General features: G+C 46.2%; 1 protein-coding gene across 11 annotated transcripts in view; it reads left to right on the top strand.

Annotated features, from left to right (window-relative positions):
• The window catches only part of LOC130267707 (uncharacterized), a 382496-nt gene extending 357410 nt beyond the window's left edge, over positions 1 to 25086 (top strand). For 10 of the 11 annotated variants that reach the window (XM_056517804.1, XM_056517803.1, XM_056517802.1 and 7 more), the window contains one exon: positions 7858 to 8288. In XM_056517804.1, coding sequence (XP_056373779.1) covers positions 7858 to 7945 — 88 coding nt within the window. In that variant the 3' untranslated portion in view covers positions 7946 to 8288. Of the gene's footprint in view, positions 1 to 7857; positions 8289 to 24765 lie in introns of those variants that run through there. The other variant, XR_008843255.1, reaches the window with a different exon arrangement.
• The last annotated feature ends 2294 nt before the right edge of the window (positions 25087 to 27380 follow it).

The raw sequence follows: 27380 nt of genomic DNA, 5'->3' as shown, positions 1-27380 counted from the left end.
AAGTACCGGGTCCTCCTAGGAATTACTCAATCTGACCAATAGATGAGTGGACTGAGAGGGAAGTCCTCCATTACTACATCTCCGCCATTATGTCCTGTAAGGAAGATATGGTGGTCTATAGCAGTTAAGGTGTTACAAGCAGCATCCCTGGTGGTCTATAGCAGTGAAGGTGTTACAAGCAGCATCCCTGGGCTGTCTGGAGTAGCGAAGGGTTCACAGGCAGCATTTCTGATTTTCTAGAAGAGTAAATGTGTGGCAAGCATTCCTGGTGGTCTGGAGTGGCAAAGAAATCACCACAATTTTCATAATCTAGAGTTGTGAAGGGATTATACTCAGCATCCATGATGGTCTAGAATGGTGGAGGGGTTGCAAGCAGCAACCTTGGTTATCTAATGTAGTAAAGAGCTTACAATCACAATCCTGGTGGTCTAGAGAGGTGAAATTGTTGCATTCAGCATCCTTGCTGGTCTGTATCCTGGTGGTCTACAGTAGTTAAGGAGTTAAAGCCAGCATATATGGTGGTCTATAGTAGTGGATGGGGTTCCAGTTGGGATCCTGGTGGCCTAGAGTAGTGCAGAGGCTCCAGTTGGATCCTGGTGGTCTAGAGTAGTTAAGGGTGTAAGATCAGCATTACTAGCGATATAGAGTAGAGAAGGGGTCACAGCAAAAAGTTTTGATGATCTAGTATAGTGAAGGGGTTACGGCTCGCACCCTTGGTGATCTAGAGTAGTGAAGAGCTTACAGCAAGCATCCTCGTGGTCTAGAGTAGTGCAGGGGTTACATTAGGATCCATGGTGGTCTGGAGTAGTGCAGGGATTACAGGCACCATCCCTGGTGGTCTAGAGTAGTGAATAGGTAACATATACAGTTAGCTTGACTGAGGATCTAGAGTAGTGCAGGGGGTTAGTCAGTACCCCTGGTGGTCTAGAGTAGTGCATGGGTTAATCAGTACCCCTGGTGGTCTAGAGTAGTGCAGGGGTTAGTCAGTACCCCTGGGGGTCTAGTGTAGTGCAGGGGTTAGTCAGTACCCCTGGTGGTCTAGAGTAGTGCATGGGTTAATCAGTACCCCTGGTGGTCTAGAGTAGTGCAGGGGTTAGTCAGTACCCCTGGTGGTCTAGTGTAGTGCAGGGGTTAGTCAGTACCCCTGGTGGACTAGAGTAGTGCAGGGGTTAGTCAGTACCCCCTGGTGGTTTAGAGTAGTGAAGGGGTTACAGTCAGTATCCAGTGGTAGTCTAGAGTAGTGCAGGGGTTACAGTCAGCATCCCTGGTGGTCTAGAGTAGTGCAGGGGTTACAGGCAGCATCCCTGGTGGGTCTAGAGTAGTGCAGGGGTTACATGCACATCCCTGGTGGTCTAGAGTAGTGCAGGGGTTACAGGCAGCATCCCTGGTGGTCTAGAGTAGTGCAGGGGTTACAGGCACATCCCTGGTGGTCTAGAGTAGTGAATTGGTTACCTTTACACTAAGCATCCTGGTGGTATAGAGTAGTGAATAGTTAACCTATACAGTCAGCATTAGTGGTGGTCCAGAGCAGTGAATAGGTTACAGACAAAATCCCTGGTGGTCTAAAGTATAGAAGGGGGTCACGGCAACAACTCTTAATGATCTAGTATAGTGAAGCAGTTAAGGCGAGCATCCTTGGTGATCTAGAGTAGTGAAGGGGTTGCAACCAGCATCCTGGTGGTCTAGAGTAGTAAAGAAGCCACAGTCAGCATCCTGGTGGTCTAGAGTAGAGAAAATCTTAATGTCACCATCTAGGCTAGGCAGCTGTTTACAATGGTCCAGGTAATGTTGTTCTAAATAGTTAAAAAAAAACAACAGGGGGCGATGCTGAGGCTCTTCCAGTCCTGGTGGGCTGGAGACATTTGCTTTGTAGATGCTGTAGACTTTTCTGGGTATTTTTCTGTACATTTAGATCCTTACGGCGGAACATCGTGTTTTCCTTGACCTAAAAGTTTAGGCATTGGGGCAGTCCGGGCAGTCAGCAGATCCCTTGTCAGGACCTTCCACCGGAGCAAAGGTCCCTCGAGGAGGAAGATGTCAGGTTTTGCCCTCCAGGCTCATCCATCAGAAATGGGCACGGACTTGGCCCGTCCACTGTCAGATCCGGCCCGCACCCACTCATCAGGATTGATGGCGGATTTGTCCATCTGATTGATGATGACATTTCGCCACGGCACGACTCGTTCTGACAGCGTGCTCCGTGGCTCGGCACCAGTCGTTCTTTGGCACGGCCTGGACCTGGCCGACTTCAGCTGCTGCCACTCTCCGGGCCCAGAACACGGCATTTGTTAAACTTTTTCTTTTCTTCAAAGTTTATTTTAACAATCACGAACCACGACGTCCGAGTGTTCCGGGGCCCCCCAGGGTTTCGTTGCTGCCTTGTCCCAGGACACGTTCCTCCCGACGTCTATCCAGGGGTGCGCCGGGCCTGTTCCCCCTTTTTCGGTGCAGGATTTATTTAGTTAACGCTCCTTGGCATGGTTCCCCCAACCCTGGGCAGAGTTCGGCCATTCCTGCTCATAAATCTAGTGCTTGGGGCCACTCCCTCAGGGCCCGGACGCCCTCCCAAGAAGACGAATGAGTGAGACTTGGCAAGACGTCTCCTGCAAATCCAGCTCTGCAGATCAGCTCTCCGTGTGCTCCTGGGGGAGTCCGAGGTTCGGGCCCCTCTCTCCAAAGCCACCGTGGGAGCTCAAAGTCCTGATACATAAATTCTACATACGTGTGAAATGAATCTTTTCATCCAAGTTCTGCTCGTTTTTTTTTTTTCTTTCCTTTTTTTTTCTTTTCGCTGCTGAAAAGCCGTCATTGATAAAAAAAAAAAAAAAAAAAAACGAAATTCGAGGGCAGCGGAGTGGAGTGTGTGTGGGGGGCCCCAACAGAAGCATGGCTCTTTCTTCTTCGCCCGCGTTCACCTGCCCTGACGGTCTGGCCCGGCCTCCGTTGCGTTTCTCGACCTGCCTTGGGTCATGTGATTTCCAGACACACACACACGCGGCTCGGGGGGGGGGGGGGGTGGGGATGAAATATTGGGAAGGAGGCTCAAACTTTTTCGAGGGAACAAACAGACTGGAATATTGCAGCTCTTAAATATCAACGGCAAATAAAACGTCTTTCCAAGAAATAAATAAAAAAATGTGCTTTTCATGCAGCGAGACACGGTGTTAAAGGGGTACTCCGCTGCTCAGCGTTTGGAACAAACTGTTCCGAAAGCTGGAGTCGGCGCCGGGAGCTGGTGACCTCATAGCCCCGCCCCCTCATGACGTCACATCCTGCCCCCTCAATGCAAGTCTATGGGAGGGGGCGTGATGGCCGTGGATTGAGGGGTGGGGCGTGATGTCATGAAAGGGCGGGGCTATAACGTCACTCCCCGCCCCTCAATGCAAATCTATGGGAGGGGGCGTGACGGCCGTCACGCCCCCTCCCATAGACTTGCATTGAGGGGGCAGGATGTGACATCATGAGGGGGCGGAGCTACCGGCGCCGGCTCCAGCTTTTGGAACAGTTTGTTCCAAACGCTGAGCAGCGGAGTACCCCATTAAAAGGGTTGTCCAGGAAAAAACTTTTTTATATGTATATATATATCAACTGGCTCCAGAAAGTTAAACAGATTTGTAAATTACTTCTAATAAAAAATCTTAATCCTTTCAGTACTTATGATCTGATGAAGTTGAGTTGTTCTTTTCTGTCTAAGTGCTCTCTGATGACACCTGTCTTGGGAACTGTCCAGAGTAGAAGCAAATCCCCATAGCAAACCTCTTCGACTCTGTGCAGTTCCCGAGACAGACAGAGATGTCAGCAAAGAGCACTGTTGTCAGGCAGGAAAGAACAACTCAACTTAAACAGCTAATAATTATTGGAAGGATTAAGATTTTTTTAATAGAAGTAATTTACAAATCTGTTTAACTTTCTGGAGCCAGTTTATATATATAAAAGTTTTTTCCTGGAATACGGTCATCAGGAAGGTAACTGTAAAGCGGTCTGGTCTGTAGGAAGGGGGTGTTGGGTTGGCTTTGGACAAGTCTTGGAGCTCGGATAAACTGTTGAGCTGCCCCTAAACCTTGGACTACAGTCGGACAAACTCGTCAACCTCGGAGGGTTGGGCCGACTGTCTACTGTGTATGATGACCTCCTGACCAGTCTCCACCAGTGGACAGAAGAATCGGGCAAGTTGGATTTTTACTGGGAAAGATAATTCACCACTAAAGCTGTCTGTGATTTACCCCTCCACTCCAGAGTACAGCTCTAGGGTATAATACAGGATATAACTCAGGATCAGTAATGTAATGTATTTACACAGTGACCCCACCAGCAGAATAGTGAGTGCAGCTCTGGAGTATAATACAGGATATAACTCAGGATCAGTACAGGATAAGTAATGTAATGTATGTACACAGTGACCCCACCAGCAGAATAGTGAGTACAGCTCTGGGGTATAATACAGGATATAACTCAGGATCAGTACAGGATAAGTAATGTAATGTATGTACACAGTGACCTCACCAGCAGAATGGTGAGTACAGCTCTGGAGTATAATACAGGATATAACTCAGGATCAGTACATGATAAGTAATGTAATGTATGTACACAGTGACCTCACCAGCAGAATAGTGAGTACAGCTCTGGAGTATAATACAGGATATAATCAGGATCAGTACAGGATAAGTAATGTAATGTATGTACACAGTGACCCCACCAGCAGAATAGTGAGTACAGCTCTGGGGTATAATACAGGATATAACTCAGGATCAGTACAGGATAAGTAATGTAATGTATGTACACAGTGACCTCACCAGCAGAATAGTGAGTACAGCTCTGGAGTATAATACAGGATATAACTCAGGATCAGTACATGATAAGTAATGTAATGTATGTACACAGTGACCTCACCAGCAGAATAGTGAGTACAGCTCTGGAGTATAATACAGGATATAATCAGGATCAGTACAGGATAAGTAATGTAATGTATGTACACAGTGACCTCACCAGCAGAATAGTGAGTACAGCTCTGGAGTATAATACAGAATATAACTCAGGATCAGTACAGGATAAGTAATGTAACGTATGTACACAGTGATCTCACCAGCAGAATAGTGAGTACAGCTCTGGAGTATAATACAGGATATAACTCAGGATCAGTACAGGATAAGTAATGTAATGTATGTACACAGTGACCTCACCAGCAGACTAGTGAGTACAGCTCTGGAGAATAATACAGGATATAACTCAGGATCAGTACAGGATAAGTAATGTAACGTATGTACACAGTGATCTCACCAGCAGAATAGTGAGTACAGCTCTGAGGTATAATACAGGATATAACTCAGGATCAGTACAGGATAAGTAATGTAATGTATGTACACAGTGACCCCACCAGCAGAATAGTGAGTACAGCTCTGGAGTATAATACAGGATATAACTCAGGATCAGTACAGGATAAGTAATGTAATGTATGTACACAGTGACCTCACCAGCAGAATAGTGAGTACAGCTCTGGAGTATAATACAGGATATAACTCAGGATCAGTACAGGATAAGTAATGTAATGTATGTACACAGTGATCTCACCAGCAGAATAGTGAGTACAGCTCTGGAGTATAATACAGGATATAATCAGGATCAGTACAGGATAAGTAATGTAATGTATGTACACAGTGATCTCACCAGCAGAATAGTGAGTACAGCTCTGGGGTATAATACAGGATATAACTCAGGATCAGTACAGGATAAGTAATGTATGTACACAGTGACCTTACCAGCAGAATAGTGAGTACAGCTCTGGAGTATAATACAGGATATAATCAGGATCAGTACAGGATAAGTAATGTAATGTATGTACACAGTGACCTCACCAGCAGAATAGTGAGTACAGCTCTGGAGTATAATACAGGATAGAACTCAGGATCAGTACAGGATAAGTAATGTAACGTATGTACACAGTGACCTCACCAGCAGACTAGTGAGTACAGCTCTGGAGAATAATACAGGATATAACTCAGGATCAGTACAGGATAAGTAATGTAACGTATGTACACAGTGATCTCACCAGCAGAATAGTGAGTACAGCTCTGGAGTATAATACAGGATATAACTCAGGATCAGTACAGGATAAGTAATGTAATGTATGTACACAGTGACCTCACCAGCAGAATAGTGAGTACAGCTCTGGAGTATAATACAGGATATAACTCAGGATCAGTACAGGATAAGTAATGTAATGTATGTACACAGTGACCTCACCAGCAGAATAGTGAGTGCAGCTCTGGAGTATAATACAGGATATAACTCAGTATCAGTACAGGATAAGTAATGTAATGTATGTACACAGTGACCGCACCAGCAGAATAGTGAGTACAGCTCTGGAGTATAATACAGGATATAACTCAGGATCAGTACAGGATAAGTAATGTAATGTATGTACACAGTGACCTCACCAGCAGAATAGCGAGTACAGCTCTGGAGTATAATACAGGATATAACTCAGGATCAGTACAGGATAAGTAATGTAATGTATGTACACAGTGACCGCACCAGCAGAATAGTGAGTACAGCTCTGGAGAATAATACAGGATATAACTCAGGATCAGTACAGGATAAGTAATGTAACGTATGTACACAGTGATCTCACCAGCAGAATAGTGAGTACAGCTCTGGAGTATAATACAGGATATAACTCAGGATCAGTACAGGATAAGTAATGTAATGTATGTACACAGTGACCTCACCAGCAGAATAGTGAGTACAGCTCTGGAGTATAATACAGGATATAATCAGGATCAGTACAGGATAAGTAATGTAATGTATGTACACAGTGACCTCACCAGCAGAATAGTGAGTACAGCTCTGGAGTATAATACAGGATATAATCAGGATCAGTACAGGATAAGTAATGTAATGTATGTACACAGTGACCTCACCAGCAGAATAGTGAGTACAGCTCTGGAGTATAATACAGGATAGAACTCAGGATCAGTACAGGATAAGTAATGTAACGTATGTACACAGTGACCTCACCAGCAGACTAGTGAGTACAGCTCTGGAGAATAATACAGGATATAACTCAGGATCAGTACAGGATAAGTAATGTAACGTATGTACACAGTGATCTCACCAGCAGAATAGTGAGTACAGCTCTGGAGTATAATACAGGATATAACTCAGGATCAGTACAGGATAAGTAATGTAATGTATGTACACAGTGACCTCACCAGCAGAATAGTGAGTACAGCTCTGGAGTATAATACAGGATATAACTCAGGATCAGTACAGGATAAGTAATGTAATGTATGTACACAGTGACCTCACCAGCAGAATAGTGAGTGCAGCTCTGGAGTATAATACAGGATATAACTCAGTATCAGTACAGGATAAGTAATGTAATGTATGTACACAGTGACCTCACCAGCAGAATAGCGAGTACAGCTCTGGAGTATAATACAGGATATAACTCAGGATCAGTACAGGATAAGTAATGTAATGTATGTACACAGTGACCGCACCAGCAGAATAGTGAGTACAGTTTTGTTAGAATAGATAGTAAAATATTTTTGACCATTAGACTAGACAGATGAAATAGACATATATATGGGGGAGATTTATCAAAACCTGTGCAGCGGAAAAGTTGCCCAGTTGCCCAAAGCAACCAATCAGCTCGCTTCTTTCATTTTTAAAAAGGCCCGTGCAAAATGAAAGAAGCGATCTGATTGGTTGCTATCGGCAACTGGGCAACATTTGCTTTGCTAAGGTTTTGATAATTTTTCCCCATAGGGAATCACTGTGTCCACATTCAGACCGATAACAGAAGTGAATCCCTTATATTACTATTATTCTTTATTGTCTGTGTTATTATTATTCTAGTTCTGTCTTATATATAATCTGTGGATATTCAGACGTCTGTGCTGTGACCCTGGGAGCTTCAGTCTTGTTACCTGTGGATTATCCCTGATTTTCGGATCCCCCATGAAGTGGCTTTGGAGTCGCCTCCCACAGAGAGATACAAACCTCCATCACAAAGAGCCATTGTGCTCCGCACCTCAGTGCCAGGTGTCAGAGGTGCCAACCCGTGCCGAATGCTCCTGGCTTCCTGCCCGACGTCACTAACTTGTCGGTGTTTACTGCGCTATTATCCGAGTGGAAAAACTTTACTAAGCACAACGAAAAAAAAAGAAAGAAAAACATGTTTCCAGCAACAAAATAGCAAAAAGGTTAACCGTTTGTTGCCGGATGCACATAGTTGGTGCATAGAGCAGTTTTACCGATATTGGGCACGAATATTACATTAAATCTTAGCACTTGCGCCATTTTATCCATTCTTGTTGTCTATATAAATGTGGTGGACGCTCGTGTCAGATTAAACCTTACCCCCAAACTGGAAACAAACCTGTGCCCGTTAAAGGGGTACTCCGCCGCTCAGCGTTTGGAACAAACTGTCCTGAACGCTGGAGCCGGCGCCGGGAGCTCGTGACATATTAGCCCCGCCCCTCAATGCAAGTCTGTGAGAGGGGGCAACGCAGAATTTGAATATGCTAATAGAGGCAGATTGTTTCAGGAGGCAGAAAGAAGCAGGGGGGGGGGTGGCCGATGGGGCCTCGCCTCCTGCGCGCAATTAACCCCTTAACGACCAAGGACGTATATTTACGTCCTTGGCCGGCACACGTGATATAACGCGGGGTCACGCGGTGAACCTGCATCATATTGGGTCGGTCCCGGCAGGTATCTGATGCCGGGACCCGGGGACAATAGCGCGCGGCAGCTATCGGGGTGCCGCGTGCTATTAACCCTTTAGCTCAAAGTTGAACGCCGCGTCTAAACCGAAAGTGAAAGCTACCCGGCTGCTCAGCTGCCCAGCTGCTTAAACCGCACGGTCAATGGCGTACGCGCAAAAAAATTCCAAAGTCCAAAATAACGTATTTTTGGTCGCTTTTTATATCATGAAAAAATGAATAAAAAGCAATCAAAAAGTCCGATCAATAAAAAAATGGTGCCGCTAAAAACTTCAGATCACGGCGCAAAAAATGAGTCCTCATACCGCCCCATATGTGGAAAAATAAAAAAGTTATAGGGGTCAGAAGATGAGAATTTTAAACGTATTCATTTTCCTGCATGTAGTTATGATATTTTACAGAAGTGCGACAATATCCAACCTATATAAGTAGGGGATCATTTTAACCGTATGGACCTACAGAATAAAGAGAAGGTGTCATTTTGACCGAAAAATGTACTACGTAGAAACGGAAGCCCCCAAAAGTTACAAAATGGCGCTTTTTCTTCAATTTCGGCGCACAATGATTTTTTTTTCCCGTTTCGCTGTAGATTTTTGGGTAAAATGACTGATGTCACTGGAAAGTAGAATTGGTGGGACAAAAAATAAGCCATAATATGGATTTTTAGGTGCAAAATTGAAACGGTTATGATTTTTAAAAGGTGAGGAGGAAAAAACGAAAGTGCAAAAACGGAAAAAACCCCAGTCCTTAAGGGGTTAACTGAACTGAACGCGGGACTTTCTTCGGGCAATATCACAGGAGCCACTGGACGGAATTTGGTAAGTGACCCCTCTGTGCACTCCTGGTCACCCACACTATAACCCTGTGTATTGGGTTTATTGTGGGGGATCAGGGTGACAGTTTTCCTTTAAACCTATTATAACTAGTTAGTCTAGGCCTGACCTTTGCCAGAGTAAAAGAGTAACATCTCCTTGCCCTGCACTTGCTGAACGTTCCAGTCAGCCAGCAAAGTGCATATTCCCTATCCCCTGCTATTGCTAGGCCTATCTACCCCTAGGCCACAAGTCTAATACCTAGGCCTACAAACAAGTCAATGTTCTTTCTTTATCCTGTCCACGCTATAAGGATATTGCTCGACAGAATTCCTGTCCTTTGCAAGAGAGGAGAACGCTGAACAAGGGCCTCTCTGAATTACACTGATTTCTCTGTCGGCCTTCAGTCCGGTCAGTGCTGCCCGTCAGGAAGACTTCCATGAGCCTTTCCGAGTGTCGTGACAAAGAAGCCACTGCAGAGTGAGTAAAGTAAAGTCTACATTTGGCACCTCAGTGAACCAACCTGTGAAGGTCTTTATCAGTAGCTTTGGACTGAGAAAATGTAAAAACTCGAAAACATATAATCTGAATTAATTATTATACATATAAGTGCTAAAAAGCATCTAAATATAGTAAAGCTGCTGAAAAACACTAACTAAAGGGACAGTGACCAAATAGCCATCCTCTAAAGATGTATTCATGCATCTGTATTACATTCAATTTGCGATTTGATTTCCCGATATCCTAGTGTCTAGAGGTCTCAAACCTGCACCTTCCGAAACAGGAACAGCTTCACTGACGAATGGTTATGGGGTCACAGAGGAACATTGGGTAAGGACACCTTTCGTGCCGAATGGTGTCCTTACCCAATGTTCCTCTGTGACCCCATAACCATTTGTCAGTGAAGCTGTTCCTGTATACAAGGTGACAAATACATTGGGGACTAATATACCAAGTAGAGATGAGCGAACTTACAGTAAATTCGATTCGTCACGAACTTCTCGGCTCGGCAGTTGTTGACTTTTCCTGCATAAATTAGTTCAGCTTTCCGGTGCTCCCGTGGGCTGGAAAAGCTGGATACAGTCCTAGGAGACTCTTTCCTAGGACTGTATCCACCTTTTCCAGCCCACGGGAGCACCTGAAGGCTGAAATAATTTATGCAGGATAAGTCATCAACTGCTGAGCCAAGAAGTTCGTGACGAATCGAATTTACTGTAAGTTCGCTCATCTCTAATACCAAGCATAAGCCTCTTCAATTTCCGTAACCACCACATACACATGACCAGTAGTGATGAGCGGCATAGGCCATCTTCGAATCCGCGATATTTCACGAATATATGGACGAATATTCGTCCTATATTCGCGAAACTCGCATATTCGCGGTTATTTTTGCATGCGCATATGTGGATAACTATCTACCTATCTATCTCCTAATATTCTTTAGTGGCTATTTAGAGGATATTCTCATATTTCCGAAAATTCTCTCTCCAGTCTAATACAGCAAATAGTATAGGAGCCTTCTTTAGACCACAAGATGGAAGCCGGGAGGGAAGAGGTGACTGTGATGTGTTCTGTGGGGGGGAAAAAAAAATTACGAACATTCGAAATTGCGAATATATACAGTGGTCCCTCAACATACGATGGTGATCCGTTCCAAACGGACCATCGTTTGTTGAAACCATCGCATGTTGAGGGATCCGTGCAATGTAAAGTATAGGACAGTGGTCTACAACCTGCGGACCTCCAGATTTTGCAAACTACAACACCCAGCATGCCCGGACAGCCAACGGCTGTCCGGGCATGCTGGGTGTTGTAGTTTTGCAACATCTGGAGGTCCGCAGGTTGAAGACCACTGTTAAAAAGGAAGTTGTACTCACCTGTCCCCGCCGCTCCGGACCGTAACCGCTGACCAGGATGTCGCCGTCCATCGCTGTCGCCGCGTCCCCGAGGTGTCCCCGACGCTCCGGCAAGACCTCTGCTTCCCCGGCATCCGCGCTCTCTGTCGCCGCCATCACGTCGCTACGCACGCCGCTCCTATTGGATGACGGGACGGCGTGCGCAGCGACGTGATGACGACGATGGAGAGCGCCGACGATGCAGGGGATCCTGAAGAGGACGCGCCGGAGCCCCGAGGACAGGTAAGTGATCGTCAGCTGACCACATGGGGCACCGTAAACGGCTATCCGGGGGCAGCTGAAGCAGTCTGCACTGCCGGATAGCCGATTATGCGATGGCCCCGACATACAAAAGCATCGTATGTTGATGCTGCCTCTGAGAGTCCATCGTATGTTGAAATTATCGTACGTCGGGGCCATCGTAGGTCGAGGGGTCACTGTAGTGCTATATTCTCGAATATTCGAATTGCGAATATTCGCGCTCAACACTAATGACCAGGCACATGTTGCTGCGCCACTTCCCGCTATCTCCTTGACGGTCACTGCCAAAAAGTAGAGGAGTCTGCTCAATGTCCATGGAAGGGTTAACTCCCCCATCTGCCAGGGACACGTGTGCAAGGATTTAGGAGTCATGGAAAACTGTACCCACAGATTGGAGGTCAGAAGTTTACATAAAACACAGCGTCCTGTTACCTGCCGCCAGGAACATCTGCAGAGGACGCTTGTGGTCGGCTGATGTTCTGCAGAACAGGTTTATTATAAATTACACTTCCACTTAGAACCTATCTCGCGGTGCGGAGTAAGTGTCTCCACGACCGTCAGCCCCGGACAAAGAGGCCTGTGTGCCCCGAGCCAGAGGGCCTGCGGCCGGCATCAATCTGCTGGCATGGAGTCAGCGTACAAGATGGAGCCGGACGGGTTCTATGGGGGCGACGCATTGTAAGATTTATGGGACGCTGGTCGAGGCGGATTTATAGGAGAAGTTATAGGATGGATTTGTGTGGTGTCTGGGAGGAAGGAAGTGCCGCTTATCACGCGCGGAATCATAATAAACAGATTTCCATTCTCTTTTCATGTGGTCGCACAGCGCCTGTCGAGAACGCTGCCTACGTCTCCGAGAGGCCAGACGCTGACACTTCTATATATAACTACAGTAATAACGTACACATGTAGCAGAGCCGAGTGGGGTACAGACAAATGTATTTTTAAGAGAAGATCTATAAGGCCGGGTTCACTCTACAGAAATTCTGCTCGGAAATTGTTCTGGCGGATCGACAGCAATGTCTGCGCGGTCCTAGTGCCGACTCATTTCAATCGACGCCGGTCTGCGCTGGCCGCACCCATAAATTGCAGTGTGAACTCGGCCTAACTGATCAATAGGATGTAGAGGTAGGTGCGCTTCATATCCTGGTGTCCCCTCGGAGGCAATTCCGCCTTGAGCTGACATAATCTGAGTAATCAGACTGGTTGCTATGGACTCACTTCGGCTTATATCCATAGCAACCAGACAGGACTTCTATCTTTAACCAACTCTGACAGCACTTTAGGCCTCAGCCTGTAGTTCCCTACTGTTAAAGATAATAAACCCTTTTGGGGGTCCCCAGTGATCCATCACAAGACGGTCTGTTGATTTCTGAACCTATAGCCAACTCTATCTTTCTCCCACTCCACCATTTTGTGTATAACTCCTCCCACATAGTGGAAGGGCAATAGAGTTGGCTAAATTCCTGGCTAGTGTGTCCCGACCAGACATGAAGATAGATCTTAAAGATAGATGATTGATATATATAGTTCAGCTTTTGATGAAAACTGTCTGCTCTGTTGTCTTCATTAGTCTCATACCCTGTCTTTTGTACATCCTTTAATGGACTTCCTCTTCTTGTGTAGAGGGTACACTAGCTGGGAATTCAGTCAACTTTATCTCCCTCCCACTATACCTTCTTGACTTTAACTCCTCCCACATAGTGGAAGGGAGATAGAGTTGGCTGAATTCCTGGCTAGAGTGCCCTGACCAAACAGAAAGACCAATACAGGATGTTTACCAGACGGGTTGGGCTAAACAGAGCAGACGGTTTGCTTCAAACGCAGAATATCTTTCCCTTACGTCCTAACCAGTAGCACAGATGGGGTATTCTACCCCCCGCGAACTGGTAGGACAGATGGAATTTTTATTGATTAATAAACTAATTAGCAAACCACACCCACTATACCCTGTATAAAGGAGGGGTCACCCTCTGTCCCCTTGTGTTTTTTTCTGTCCTCCCGGACAGTGGGACAGATGGTGACCCTCCGTGCTTAGGAGGTGTTCTCTCTTTTTTTTTTTTTCACTGCCAGTTACTGGCTCCCCTTGAACAGCCTTCTGCGGCTGTGGGGAATAAATCTATAGTTAGCTCTGCTCACCTTCGGGCAGGCTCTCTCCTTGGCTATCCCTCTGATGCCGACCTGGCTCTGAGGTTCCGCCCACCGGCCCGGCTCTCTATGTGCGGCTAAGCCCCGCATCTCGGGCCGGCGGAAGTGACGTCAGCGGCGTCTTACATCACTTCCCCTCCTTTTTTCTTTTCAAAAAAAAAAAGGGGGGCATGAGAGGAAAGAACAACTTTTCCTATGTAGAGATTGTTTCCCCAGGCGGGGGGTTTTCTCTCTTCCAGTCACTTTTTAGATAATTACATTTTCTTATTAGAATAAACTATTTTCAGGTTGCTCCGCCCTAGTGGGCGGAGCTTCCTTTAGGCGCCAATTTTGAAGGGTATTTAATCCCTTCCAGAGTGCAGCTCAGTCTCTTTGAGTCCAGATGCTTTGGCTTGTCCACGTATCTGTCTTTGAGATTGTGACCTTAGGCCTGTACTGTCCCTGCGGAAAGTACTGTGACTTATTTTTCACTCGCGCTTTTGCTGCTTTTTGGTAGTCTTCTTTGCTTTAGATTTTATGAATCTTTTTTTCTCTGAGCTTGCTTAATAGTAATATCAATATCTTCCTCAGATTATGTCTACGGAAGGCTCCGCTGACCGTGAAGGTCCTGGAAAAAGGACCTCCAAGCGGAAACACCTCGCTTGCCATGATTGTAGTGTTCCGCTAGAAGATTCTTATGAATTTTCTAGATGTCCACCTTGTAGGGCCAAGACTCTACCCTCCCATCTGGCGGAACCTACTGTGCAAGATATGTATGTGTGGGTTTCCACGAATATGTCTGCTATGCATGCATCCATTGAGGAATTAAAGCAAGCTGTTGCTCAGAAACGTCCCAGACCAGCCTCTCCTCCTAGAATGGATGTATCTATGGGACCGGATAAAGAAGATCCCACATCATCCTCTTCCGATGAGGAAGAGACCATCCCTTATTTTTTTCCGCTGGAAAAAACCCAGCGACTTTTGAGATCCATCAGGTCGGGGGACCAGGATGTTGATCCCGGGGAAGCTTCCTCCTCCGCCTCTAAGGGGCCTAGGGCCTTTAAAGCGGACGAGACCCTATTGTCTGTACTTAAGACAGAATGGAAAAAGCCTGAAAAAGGCCCGGTCTTGTCCAAACGTTTCAAGACCATGTTTCCCCATTAGGGAAGATCAGCTGGCCTCATGGGGCTCTGTTCCCAAAGTGGACATTGCTGTTGCTAAAATGTCCAAGAGAACCTTGGTTCCTTCAGAGGATGGGTCTTCCCTCCAGGATCCAATGGACAGAAAAGCTGATTGCGCTTTTAGGCGCTCGTACTCGACAGCAGCTGCCTCAGCTTCAGTCTCTATTGCCAGTTCAGAAGTGGCAAACTTCCTGAAGACTCGCCTCTCCTCCATTCAGGCGGATTTAGACCAGGGGGTCCCTAGAGACGAAATTTTGGCCTCCTTCAAAACGGCCAATCTGGCCATGGATTTTCTTTGCGATGCTGCTATACAGCAGCTAAAACTGGCTTCTAAAACTATGGCCTTGTCTTCCGCCGGACGTCGTCCTCTCTGGTTAAAGCCGTGGAAGGCTGACAACTCCTCCAAGCATACTCTTTGTAGTATGCCCTATGAACCCGGCATTTTGTTTGGTAAAGAGTTGGACCGCATAATGGAGGGCCTGTCTGACAAAAAGGGAAAGTCCCTTCCTCAGCAGTCCTTTCGCGGTCGGGGCAGGCGTTTTGGGGACAGATCAACTGCCCAACCTAGACCCCAGAAGGAGTGGGGTAATCAACGCCGGGGCGGTAAGCGCTCCCGTGGTCCCAAGGAGAGAAGACTCTGACTATGGGCTTCTAGGAAGCTCTGGGTTCCCTGCCGGGTTGACCTCTCCAGTTTCCCATCCTGCCCCCCATATTCCTGTAGGCGGCCGCCTACATCATTTTTTAGATGCTTGGACTCTACTTATTCAGGATCCTTGGGTCCTGAGAATAATTTCAGTTGGTTATTCAATAGATCTTGTATCAATTCCTCCTTCCCGGTATGTGCAAACAAGAGTTCTTCCCCCAGTCAAGCAGTCGGTTCTAGAGTCTTACATTCTGGAGTATATCCAGAAAGGTGCCCTGGAGGAAGTTCCTACACCGGATTTGGGGGCAGGGATCTATTCCCCAGTCTTCCTTGTTCCCAAGCTAACGGGAGACTGGCGGATGATTATAGATCTAAGATTTTTCAATCAGTTTGTAAAGCACAAACGCTTTCGCATGGAAACCATTCAGTCTGTGGTCAACCTTATCTCGCCAGGAGATTACCTGGCCACCCTGGACTTAAAGGATGCTTACCTCCATATCCCTATTCATCCTGCATCCAGGAAGTATTTAAGGATCGCTGTTCAGGTAGGGGGAGTTCTAAAACACCTCCAGTTTGTAGCCCTCCCGTTTGGGATCTCTTCTGCCCCTCACACATTTACCAAGGTTGTGGTGGCTGTGGTAGCTGCTCTAAGGCTCCAGGGGCTCAGCATTGTTCCCTACCTAGACGATTGGCTCCTCAGAGCTCCATCTCAAACGATCCTGTCCCAACATCTCCAGCTAGCCGTATCCTTCCTTCATCAGTTGGGTTGGATAGTCAATTGGGCCAAGTCCAATTTCCTCCCGACAACATCAGTGAGGTTCCTTGGTTTCATAGTCGATACAATCTCAATGACACTCTACCTCACTCCCGAGAGAAAACTCCGGGTTCAAGAATCGGCTCAACATCTTTTAATATCCCGGAAAGTGTCTATTCGCACTCTCATGCGGATGTTGGGACTTATGTCCGCTACCGCAGACGCGGTACCTTGGGCTCTTTGGCATCTTCGCCCTCTCCAAGCAGAGGTTCTTGCCATTTGGAATCACCGGCCATCCGGCCTGAACAGGTGTCACTCCCTGTCTTGCGCAACCCGTTCTTCTCTGAGGTGGTGGTCTCACCTAGAGGACGGCCGGTCCCTGATCCAACCCTCTTGGATCATACTTACTACCGACGCATCCCTTGTAGGTTGGGGAGCGCATCTTCAGGATCTGACAGTGCAAGGTGCATGGTCTCCTCAGGACAAACTATTAACCTCCAATCTCCTGGAGATTCGTGCAATCAGGCTAGCATTGCTGCACTTTGCTTCTGTCCTCCAAGGGAAAGCTGTCAAGATCCAATCCGACAGCATGACGGCTGTGATGTACATCAACAAGCAGGGAGGCACTCGGTCACAAAACCTCCTCAGAGAGGTGGGTCTGATCTTGGATTGGGCAGAAAGGAACCTCACCCACCTGTCCGCGGTTCATATTCGAGGTTCCCTCAATATGATAGCCGACCGCCTGAGCAGAGGACTCCTAACCGCAGAATGGTCTCTCCACCCAGTCATATTCAGAGAGATAACGCTCAGGTGGGGTGTGCCAGAGATAGACCTCATGGCAACGAGGTTCAACTCCAAGTTGGAGAGGTTCTGTTCCCTTTACAGGGAAGACAACCCGGTGGCAATAGATGCTTTCTCAATCCCGTGGAGGTTCAGGCTGGCCTACATCTACCCTCCAATTTCCTTGATCCCAAGGGTATTGATGAAGATCAGGCAAGACCAAGCATCCGTCATAGCCATAATCCCATTTTGGCCCAAGAGAGCTTGGTTCACCCAACTCTTTCAGATGAGTCGGGGACAATTTTGGAGGCTTCCCCCAGAGCAAGCATTAGTGTCGGGGGACACGCACAGCTGCTCGAATCTTCAGATGTTCAACCTGACAGCCTGGAGGTTGATCAGTCCCTTCCACATTTAGAAGGGCTTTCCAGTGCGGTCTTGAAAACACTCTCACACTCCAGAGCGGAGTCAACCAATAAGACATACAAAAGAATCTGGACAATTTTCCAATCTTGGTGCTCCAAGAAGCAAGTTGGAAGAGATATAGCTGCTCCTACCATTCTCAGCTTTCTCCAGGATGGACTAGACAAGAATTTGTCTCCTTCTACTCTCAAGGTCCAAGTTTCGGCCATTTCGGCTTACATTAATAAGCCTTTATTTCAAGACCCACTGATCAAAACATTCTTGAGAGGGGCCTCAAGGTTGAAACCTACAATTATACAACCAGTTCCCACTTGGGATTTATCAGTCGTACTCAAGGGACTGTCATCTCCTCCCTTTGAGCCTATGGAGGACGTGGACATAAAGTTTGTTACCATTAAAACAACATTTTTACTGGCTATAACATCTGCCAAGAGAATTGGTGAATTACAAGCGCTCTCTGCGTTTGAACCCTATACAAGATTCTTGCCAGATAGGGTACTATTGAGATTTATTCCATCTTTTATCCCTAAAGTACCATCCTTCCAGAACATAAATCAAATAATTTCTCTTCCAGTCCTAGCTCCACGTCCATCCACTGACGAAGAAAGAGGCCTGCATTGCCTCGATATTTCTAGATGTCTCCGGATCTACTTAGAAAGATCTAAGCTGTTTAGGAAGGATGAAAATCTACTAATCCTTTTTGCAGGGGCCCGGAAGGGTCACAAAGCCTCTAAACCTTCCATCAGTAGATGGGTAAAAAATGCCATTTGTGAAGCAATGGTATCTCAGAACATGGAGCCTCCTGAGTTCGTAAGAGCTCATTCTACCAGGTCTGTATCTACTTCCTTTGCGGAAAGGAATTTAGTTCCCTTGGAACACATATGCAAGGCTGCATCCTGGAGTTCACTCTCCACCTTTATCACCCACTACAGGCTTGATAGTAGAGTTGCCGATTACTCTTCCTTTGGACGGTCAGTATTATCTGCCGCCAGGCATGGGAGCCCTCCCTCATAGGGTATTCTGCTTGCCATATCCCCATCTGTGCTACTGGTTAGGACGTAAGGGAATCGTTAATTTCTAACGATAATTTGTTTTCCCTTAGTCCTAACAGTAGCACAACTTTCCCTCCCTAGTATTATTATTATTATTAGTTCTTCTTGTTACAACACAAGGGGACAGAGGGTGACCCCTCCTTTATACAGGGTATAGTGGGTGTGGTTTGCTAATTAGTTTATTAATCAATAAAAATTCCATCTGTCCTACCAGTTCGCGGGGGGTAGAATACCCCATCTGTGCTACTGTTAGGACTAAGGGAAAACAAATTATCGTTAGAAATTAACGAATCTTGCGTCTATCAATCATCTATCTTCTAGATCTAGCTTCAAGTCTGGCCAGGACACTTTAGCTAGGAATTCAGCCAACTCTATCCCCCTCCCAGTACACCTTCTTAACTATAACTCCTTCCACAGTGGAAGGGAGATAGATCTAGTAGATAGATAGATAGATAAATAGATATAAGAAAGATATTCTGCATTTGATGCAAATTGTTTGCTCTGTTGTCTTCATTAGCCCGACTTGTACATCCTGCAACAGACTTCCTCTTCCTGTATGTCACTCCCACTATAACTCCTCCCACATAGTGGAAAGAAAAATAGTTTGCTGAATTCCTGGCTAGAGTGTCCTGACCAGACAGCCGTCACGCCCTCTCCCATAAACTTGCATTGAAGGGGCAGGGCGTGACGTCATGAGGGGGGCTATGACGTCAAGAGAAGTGATGAGCGCAAAGGACCATATTTGAATTCGCAAATATATTGACGATTATTCGTCCTATGTTCGCGAAATTCCCATATTAGCTTTGTTCGTTCATTTTTTTTCCCATGTGAAAATTCAGAAAATTTGCATGGAAAATTCACATAAAAATTTGCATGTGAAAAAAAAACACAAAAAATCGAATATTCGTCATTACAAATATATAGCACTATATTGTAAATATTCAAGATAAAAATTTGCATTACGAATATTCGTGCTCAACACTAGTCACGAGCTCCCAACACTGGCTCCAGTTTGTTCCAAACGCTGAGCAGCGGAGTACCTCTTTAAGCAGGCATTGATATCTGTGGAACCTGGCTCTACTTTTGATATAATGGACATGTTAAAGGGTTACCCCACTCCCCAGCGTCCGGAACTCAATGTTCCGAACGCTGGGTGCAGGCTTCCTTGTTCACGTCCGCCCCCCTGTGACGTCACGTCTGGTCCCCTCAATGAAAGTCTGTGGGAAGGGGGAGCGAAGGCCATCACGCCCCCTCCCATAGACTTGCATTGAGGGTGGCGGAACGTGACGTCACAGGGCAGGGCATCACGAGGGGGTGGGCGTGAACACGGAAACCCGCAACCAGCATTTGGAACATTGAGTTCCGGACACTGGGGAGTGGGGTAACCCTTTAAGGGGTCCATTCACACTACCATCAGAAGTTTGGAGTTTTCGATAAGTTTTGTTAAATTCGACTAGAAGAAGAAAAAGCCAAAACGCAGCATGTCGCTCTATTCTTCCTTTTTCAAAATGATGGACTTATTTATGAATGAATGGGGGGGGGGGTCCACGTCCAGCACAGCGGTCATGGTATCTGTAGTTACGGAAGCCATGTTGTCCATGTGAACAGAGCAGGAGGCAGGGGTATTTGGCAGCAAGGTATGGATGTCACGCCTTTCTTATGCTGAATAAGCAGCCCAGGCAGGTAAGTGACCCCCGGCATAGTCTCCGGGACCCTTCTATGGGCTCTCTTAGTAGTCATCTCTCTTTCTGAGGACAAGTTCCTCCACATTTCCCTGAAGGGACTGTCCGACTGCGGCCAGCGAAAGCCTTTATCCAATGCCTGATTATAAAGCGGAGGCAGCGATGTGGAGAGAACATAGAAGATAAACATCAACGTGCACAGGGCAACACTCTCCTGTCCCTGGTGGAGTCCCCCGGGTATCTGAGGTGGAGGCGGCTGCTGACCACGTACCACAAGTGGTTAGAGGAAAAAATCCACAAGTATCTGCTGCGCTCACCAGAGCCTGAGAAACCCAAACACACAGCGACCGCAGCGAGCGCCACTCACTAAGTGTGTGCAAGAGAGACGGCTGAGCCAGTGCTTCACCGAATACGGGGGGCAGGGTCACCAGCAGGGGGTGCAGGAGCTCCTTCATAATTGTTGCACCATCAAGGGGCTAATTCACTCCAAGCAATTCCATTGAAAGGGTAAGGAGGAAAAAACTAAAGTACAAAAACTGGAAAACCCTCCGTCCCCAAGGGGTTAAAGGGGTACTCCGGTGGAAAACATTTTTTTGTTTTCCAACTGGTGCCAGAAAGTTAAACAGATTTGTAAATTACTTCTATTAAAAAATAATTTACCCTTCCAGTACTTATTAGCAGCTGTATGCTACAGCGGAAATTCATTTATTTTTTAATTTTTTTTTTGTCTTGTCCACAGTGCTCTCTGTTGACACCTCTGTCCGTATCAGGAACTGTCCAGAGCAGGAGAAAATCCCCATGGCAAACCTATGTTGCTCTGGACAGTTCCTGACACAGACAGAGGTGTCAGCAGAGAGCACTGTGGACAAGACAAAAAAGAATAGAATTTCCTCTGTAGCATACAGCTGCTAATAAGGACTGAAAGGAATGAGATTTTTTTATAGAAGTAATTTACAAATCTGTTTAACTTTCTGGCACCAGTTGATTTAAAAAAAAAAAAAAAAAAAGTTTCCCCTTTAATATTTTCTAAAATTTCAGCCCAAAGTCTGTAATAGGAGTCTTGTAATTTAAGCAAAACCCATAATTTTTTTCAAGTAGTAGAATAGACACCCTAGGGTCATGTGACAGACAATGGAAAGTAATTCTGTAAATCAGGGCCCCAAATCAAAGTTTCCACAGGCATTAACAACTACAGCTGCATGGTACTGGCCTGTACAGCAGAAGTTGTCAAACCACGCCCCCTTCTCTGACATCACTCAACAACTATTGGCTGACGAGGATCATCAAAGACTTCTAGCTCTACTCAACCTCAGCGCTTCACTTAAAGGGGTAGAGATGAGCGAACTTACAGTAAATTCAATTCGTCACAAACTTCTCGGCTCGGCAGTTGATGACTTTTCCTGCATAAATTAGTTCAGCTTTCCGGTGCTCCGGTGGGCTGGAAAAGGTGGATACAGTCCTAGGAGACTCTTTCCTAGGACTGTATCCACCTTTTCCAGCCCACCGGAGCACCTGAAGGCTGATCTAATTTACGTAGGATAAGGCATCAACTGCCGAGCAGAGAAGTTCGTGACAAATCGAATTTACTGTAAGTTCGCTCATCTCTATAAAGGGGTATTTCAGGGGGGGAAAAAAATAAAAAATTTATATATCAACTGGCTCCAGAAAGTTAAACAGATTTGTAAATTACTCCTATTAAAAAAAATCTTAATCCTTCCAATAATTATCAGCTGCTGAAGTTGAGTTGTTCCTTTCTGTCTGGCAACAGTGCTCTCTGACAAGCAGAGATGTCAGCAGAGTAGAAGAGGTTTGCTATGGGGATTTGCTTCTACTCTGGACAGTTCCCGAGACAGGTGTCATCAGGGAGCACTTAGACAGAAAAGAACAACTCAACTTCAGCAGCTCGTAAGTACTGAAAGGATTAAAGGAGTACTCCGGTAATATAAATATATATATATTTTTTTTTTTTAAATAACTGGTGGCATAAAGTTGAATTGATTTGCAGAGGAAATGCTTTTCTTTTTGGATTTCTCTTCTGTCACGAGCACAGTGCTCTCTGCTGGCCTCTGCTGTCCATTTTAGGAACTGTCCAGAGCAGCATATGTTTGCTATGGGGATTTTCTCCTGCTCTTGACAGTTCCTAAAATGGACAGCAGAGAGCACTGTGGTCGTGACAGAAGAGAAATCCAAAAAGAAAAGTATTTCCTCTGTAGTATACAGCCGCTAATATGTACTGAAGGGATTAAGATTTTTTTAATAGAAGTAACTTACAAATCTGTTTAACTTTCTGGAGCCAGTTGAATATATAAAAAAAACCTTTAGCCTTTCGTCCAGAATTTTGCACCAGAAGATAGAGAAGTTCTCCGAAAGCTCAGTAATTGCACTGGGCAGGAAGTGATGTCAGAGAAGGGGGCGGGGTTTGGCCACTAAAGCTGTACAGCCCAGCGTCACACAGCAGTAGTTGTTTTTACCACCCTGTTACATGACCCTTGATATGCCAAAAGTTTTTATCGGTCGGGGATCTAAAAGTTCAGACCCCAACTGATCACGAGTACATGCACCTGCGCGCTTCTCTCCCCGCTCCAGGACGACCCCATACTTACATTAAAAGTTCCACCCAGGTCACGTGACACAGAATTAAAGGAGAGTACGCACTAAGCTCACACTACACTCAGGTCGTCATTTTGGCCCTGACCAATCAAAACTTTTAATATATCTCTATGATACCTGGAATGAAGTTTTTTCCATGACCGCGCCCGTTTAAAAGGAAATCAAATTCCAATTCCCTTCATTTTGTGTTTCCCATTAAAATACAAAAATCTGCACAATTCTTATTTAAATTGTGTCGACAAAGCAATTATCAAAGAGCCAATCGGTGGGGCAGAGGAAGTAAGCCCCTCCTACATCTACTGCTAAAGTCACATGACTGCTCTGGGCTTATCTGGGACGGGGTGGGGTGTATGTAACAAGGCCTTTCCCAGCTTCTGCTTGGCACTACTTAGAAATAGTTGCGGTTGGGGAAAAAGGGAATATTGTATTGGGGAATGCAAATATATATATATATATATATATATATATATATATATATATATATATATATATACATACACACACCCAGACACAGAAGAAGAGAATGGAGTTCAGAGACATTAAGAAAAAACTGCATGCTCCGAAAATTCCCTTTTCCCTATTATTGTCGGCTCGTTTAATGGTTGTGTTTAATGGGAAAGTGTTACTTTTTCTGTCCCCAGAAGAAACTGGAAAGCGGATGGAATCGCAAGGTCTCCGAGTCTATAATTCAGGGAAAAGGATATTAGAGGGAGCGATGGGGTTAGGTGGAAAGTGGAGAGGTTCGTTAGTGAGCTTGTGATGTCATAGCCCGCCCCCTCATGACGTCACGCCCAATCCCCTCAATGCAAGTCTATGGGAGGGGGCGTGACGACTGTCACGCCCCCTCCCATAGACTTGCATTGAGGGGGGCGGGGAGTGACATCATGAGGGGGTGGGGCTATGACATCACGAGCTCCCGGCGCTGGCTCCAGTGTCCGGAACAGTTTGTTCCAAACACTGAGCAGCGGAGTACCCCTTTAAATCTAGAAAGAATCCGATATAAAGAAATGATCCTTGAGGTATTAGGCTTAGAGAAGATGATCATCTTAAAATAAAAAGGATGTCTCCAAAACACCAAATAAAGAGGAATGGGTGGAGGTAGTGAATAGAGTTATGCATTATGAGAAGTTGTACTTTATAAATAGTAAAATAAAAATTTGTAAAATAGAAAGTAATTGGATAAAATGGGCTAGCTGGGGATCGAGTAAGTGGTGCCAGGCTGACAAGAGAGGGTTGGGTGATGGGAGAGAAGGGCGGGGGGGAGAGAGGGATTTTTATGTGTGTCAAATTATGTTTTTATTTTTTTTGGATAACTGTAAAAGCAAATAAAGAAAGTTGAATAAAAAAAGAAAAAAAAGAAAAGAAAAAGATGCAGCTGCATCCCTATACCCTCACGGGCATGACTTTATCTCACTTATCTCTTTACTGCAAATGGTCACTGTGCCTCATGGCGGGTAGAGATGACCCCAATCGAGGCGTAACTATAGGGGCTGTAGTGGTAGCAGCTCAATGGTCCCTCTGCCTCGTAAGAAAACACCAGTATTATAAATGGACACAGTAGACACAGGGCCCAGTTACAGATTTTGTGTTGGGGCCGTGACCCCTAATCCATTTTTGTCTGACTCAGCCTTCAAAATCATGGAATTTAAGTCTTGCATCAAGTTTGCACATCGGTTTCTGTGCCCATGTAATAGCAGAACATTGTCCGTGCGTCTTCACTTGGCTCCAAGATGAAAAGCAGCGATGAGCAGGATGTGAATGTCATATTAAAAAGCCTTTAAAAGCCCTCGTGCCCTTGTAAATTTCACTCAATGTGTTTACGCAGGAGGCAACGAATCGGACGACGATCATGCAACGGCACAGGAAGCATCAAGTTAGAATCTTGCCATATCGAGGGAGGAAAATGAAGAAGATGTAGCCACAACGATGATCCCCGGCCTCTGCCCCGGAGCTGGCACATCCGGCCGTATTCCTACAGCTTTGATTTATAAATGTACAAAAGACACACGTAGCCACCTACATGGAGGAGATCAAAGAACGGGAAGGAAAAGTCAAGAATCCGCCAAATCTTTAGTGCTTCTTCCCGGTCACTGCATCAGCACAAACACCAGTTAGCCAGAATATTAAAACCATCGATAGGTAAAGAGAATAATACGGACAATCTGGAAACAACGGCGCCTGCTGAAAGCGGTAGGTGACCAATTACATCATAAAGTTGATTTCACACTACGGATGAGCTGATGGCAGTCACAAGAGGGAGCTCTCTGCTGCCCCTGACTAGCTGTGTCTCTTCACTCATAGTGACGGAATTCCCGCTGTAGAAACATTGTCTATTCTGAGAAGATGCGCAGTGGGAAATCCGCCACTTTGAGCGGAAACACACAGCTACCCAGAGGCAGCAGGGAGCCTGCTCTTGTGGCTGCTGTCGGTGCAACTGTGGTGCGAAATACGCTGCGGATGCACTGTGTGTGACCCTACCCGGACGAAGGAAAAAAAAAAGTAGATTTTTGGACTTACCGTAAAATCTCTTTCTCGGGGCCTCTATTGGGGAACACAGGACCATGGATATATGCTGCTTGCCACTAGGAGGCTGACACTAGGCAAAAAAACTAAAGAAAGTCGGCTCCTCCCAGCAGGATATACCCGCCTCTTGGCTCTGAGCAACTCAGTTTAGTCCCAAAGCAAAAGAAGAACCGACCAAGAAAGGAACAGTCCAAACAAAAACCCAGACAAAAGAAGGGAACCGACCAAAAAAATAAACACCCCTGCACCACAGCACAGAAACTGGCTGGTCACCAACAAACCAATGGGCAGATGCTGTGTCCCCCAATAAAAGCTCCAAGGAAGAGATTTTATGGCCAGAACAGAACACAGGTGGACGACTGAACTGCCACCTGCAGAACCTTGCGGCCAAGGCCTGCGTCGGAGAACACAAAAGTATGAACACAGTAAAACTTGCCAAACGTGTGCAAAAACAACCAGATCGCCACCTTGCAAACCTGCAGCCCCGTGGCTAGTCGCCCAAGATGCACCCACCGCGCGGGTGGAGTGAGCCATCACACGAAAAGGGGGCACCTGACCCTTGCAACGATATGCCTCCGGAATGGCAGTGTATCCATCGGAGATAAAGGCCTTGGAAGCCGGAAGCCCTTTGCGCCATCCCTCAGGAAGCACAAACAGTCACACTGCCGGAAGGAGGAAGTGACTGACAAATAGGTCTGAACCGTTCAAACCAAAGTCCAGCTTGTGAAGCCGGCGCTCCCGTGGATGAGAAGGGGACGGGCAGAAGGAAGGTAACACAATCTCTTCGTTTAAGTGAAAGGAAGACACAACCTTGGGATGAAAGAAGGGCACCGGCCGAAGGACCACCTTGTCTTGGTGAAGCACCAGGAAAGGGGAACAGCAAGAGAGGGCACCCAATTCCGACACACGGCAAATGGACGTAACTGCAACAAGGAAGGCCACATTTCAGGAAAGGAAGCGAAGGAAGACATGACCAAGAGGCTCAAATGGAGAGCCCTGCAGAGCATCCAAAACGAGGTTGAGGTCCCAATGAGCAGTGGGGGCCGTAACAAAGGAACCTCGTGAGCGACGCCCTGCAAAAAAAAGTCTGCACATGAAGGTCGGACGCAGGAGGGTGTTGGAAAAGAACAGAAAGTGACATAACCTGCCCTTAGATGGAACTGAGGGCAAAACGCATCTTCACTCCCAATTGCAGAAAGGACAAGAGGTTCAGCAAGGAAAAAGAGGTGGGAGAGAGAGAGCCTCACACCAGCAGAAATAGGCCCACCAGGTACGGTGGTAAATCCTGGCTTCCAGATCATTCGGAAGAGAAACCTCGAGCCCTCAAAACCACGGTCTCAACAGCCACACGGTCAAACACAGCGGTAGTAAATTGGACTGAAACTAGGAAAAAAAACGAAAGAAATAAGACCAGGTCTGGGGAACTCCAGACTCGTGTCTGCCTCCTGCTGACACTAAGCTAAAACTGAGTTGCTCAAAGCCAGGAGGTGGGTATATCCTGCCCGGACGAGCCGACTTTCTTTAGTTTTTTGCCTACTGTCAGCCTCCTAGTGGTAAGCAGCATATACCCATGGTCCTGTGTCCCCCCAATGAAGCGCTCGAGAAATGAGCTACATAACTGGATCAGTGCCTCCCCAGGCTGGCCAGTCTTATCTATCCAAACTCCCCAAGACGAGGGGGACAGGGTCATGGGGGTTCAGGGCTCATTGATGTGTGTGGGGGGTGAAGTCTAGCCCGACTGGTCTGATCCCAAAGTAGAGTAAATTGCTATAAAAGTTCCCGCTGTCTATGATATGAAGGAGTCAGATGACACGGGACATCACAGCTGCTGTGTATGAGGCCCTGCAGACCAGTCAGAGTGTCCACGACCCCTGTCCACCACCGAAAGGGTCTACAATAGACATCAGAACTGGAGCA

The sequence above is a fragment of the Hyla sarda genome, chromosome 4 (genome assembly GCF_029499605.1).
Source record: "Hyla sarda isolate aHylSar1 chromosome 4, aHylSar1.hap1, whole genome shotgun sequence".
Lineage (NCBI taxonomy): Eukaryota > Metazoa > Chordata > Amphibia > Anura > Hylidae > Hyla > Hyla sarda.
Note: the sequence above shows the minus strand (reverse complement) of the source record. Positions and strands in the feature narration are given on the sequence as shown.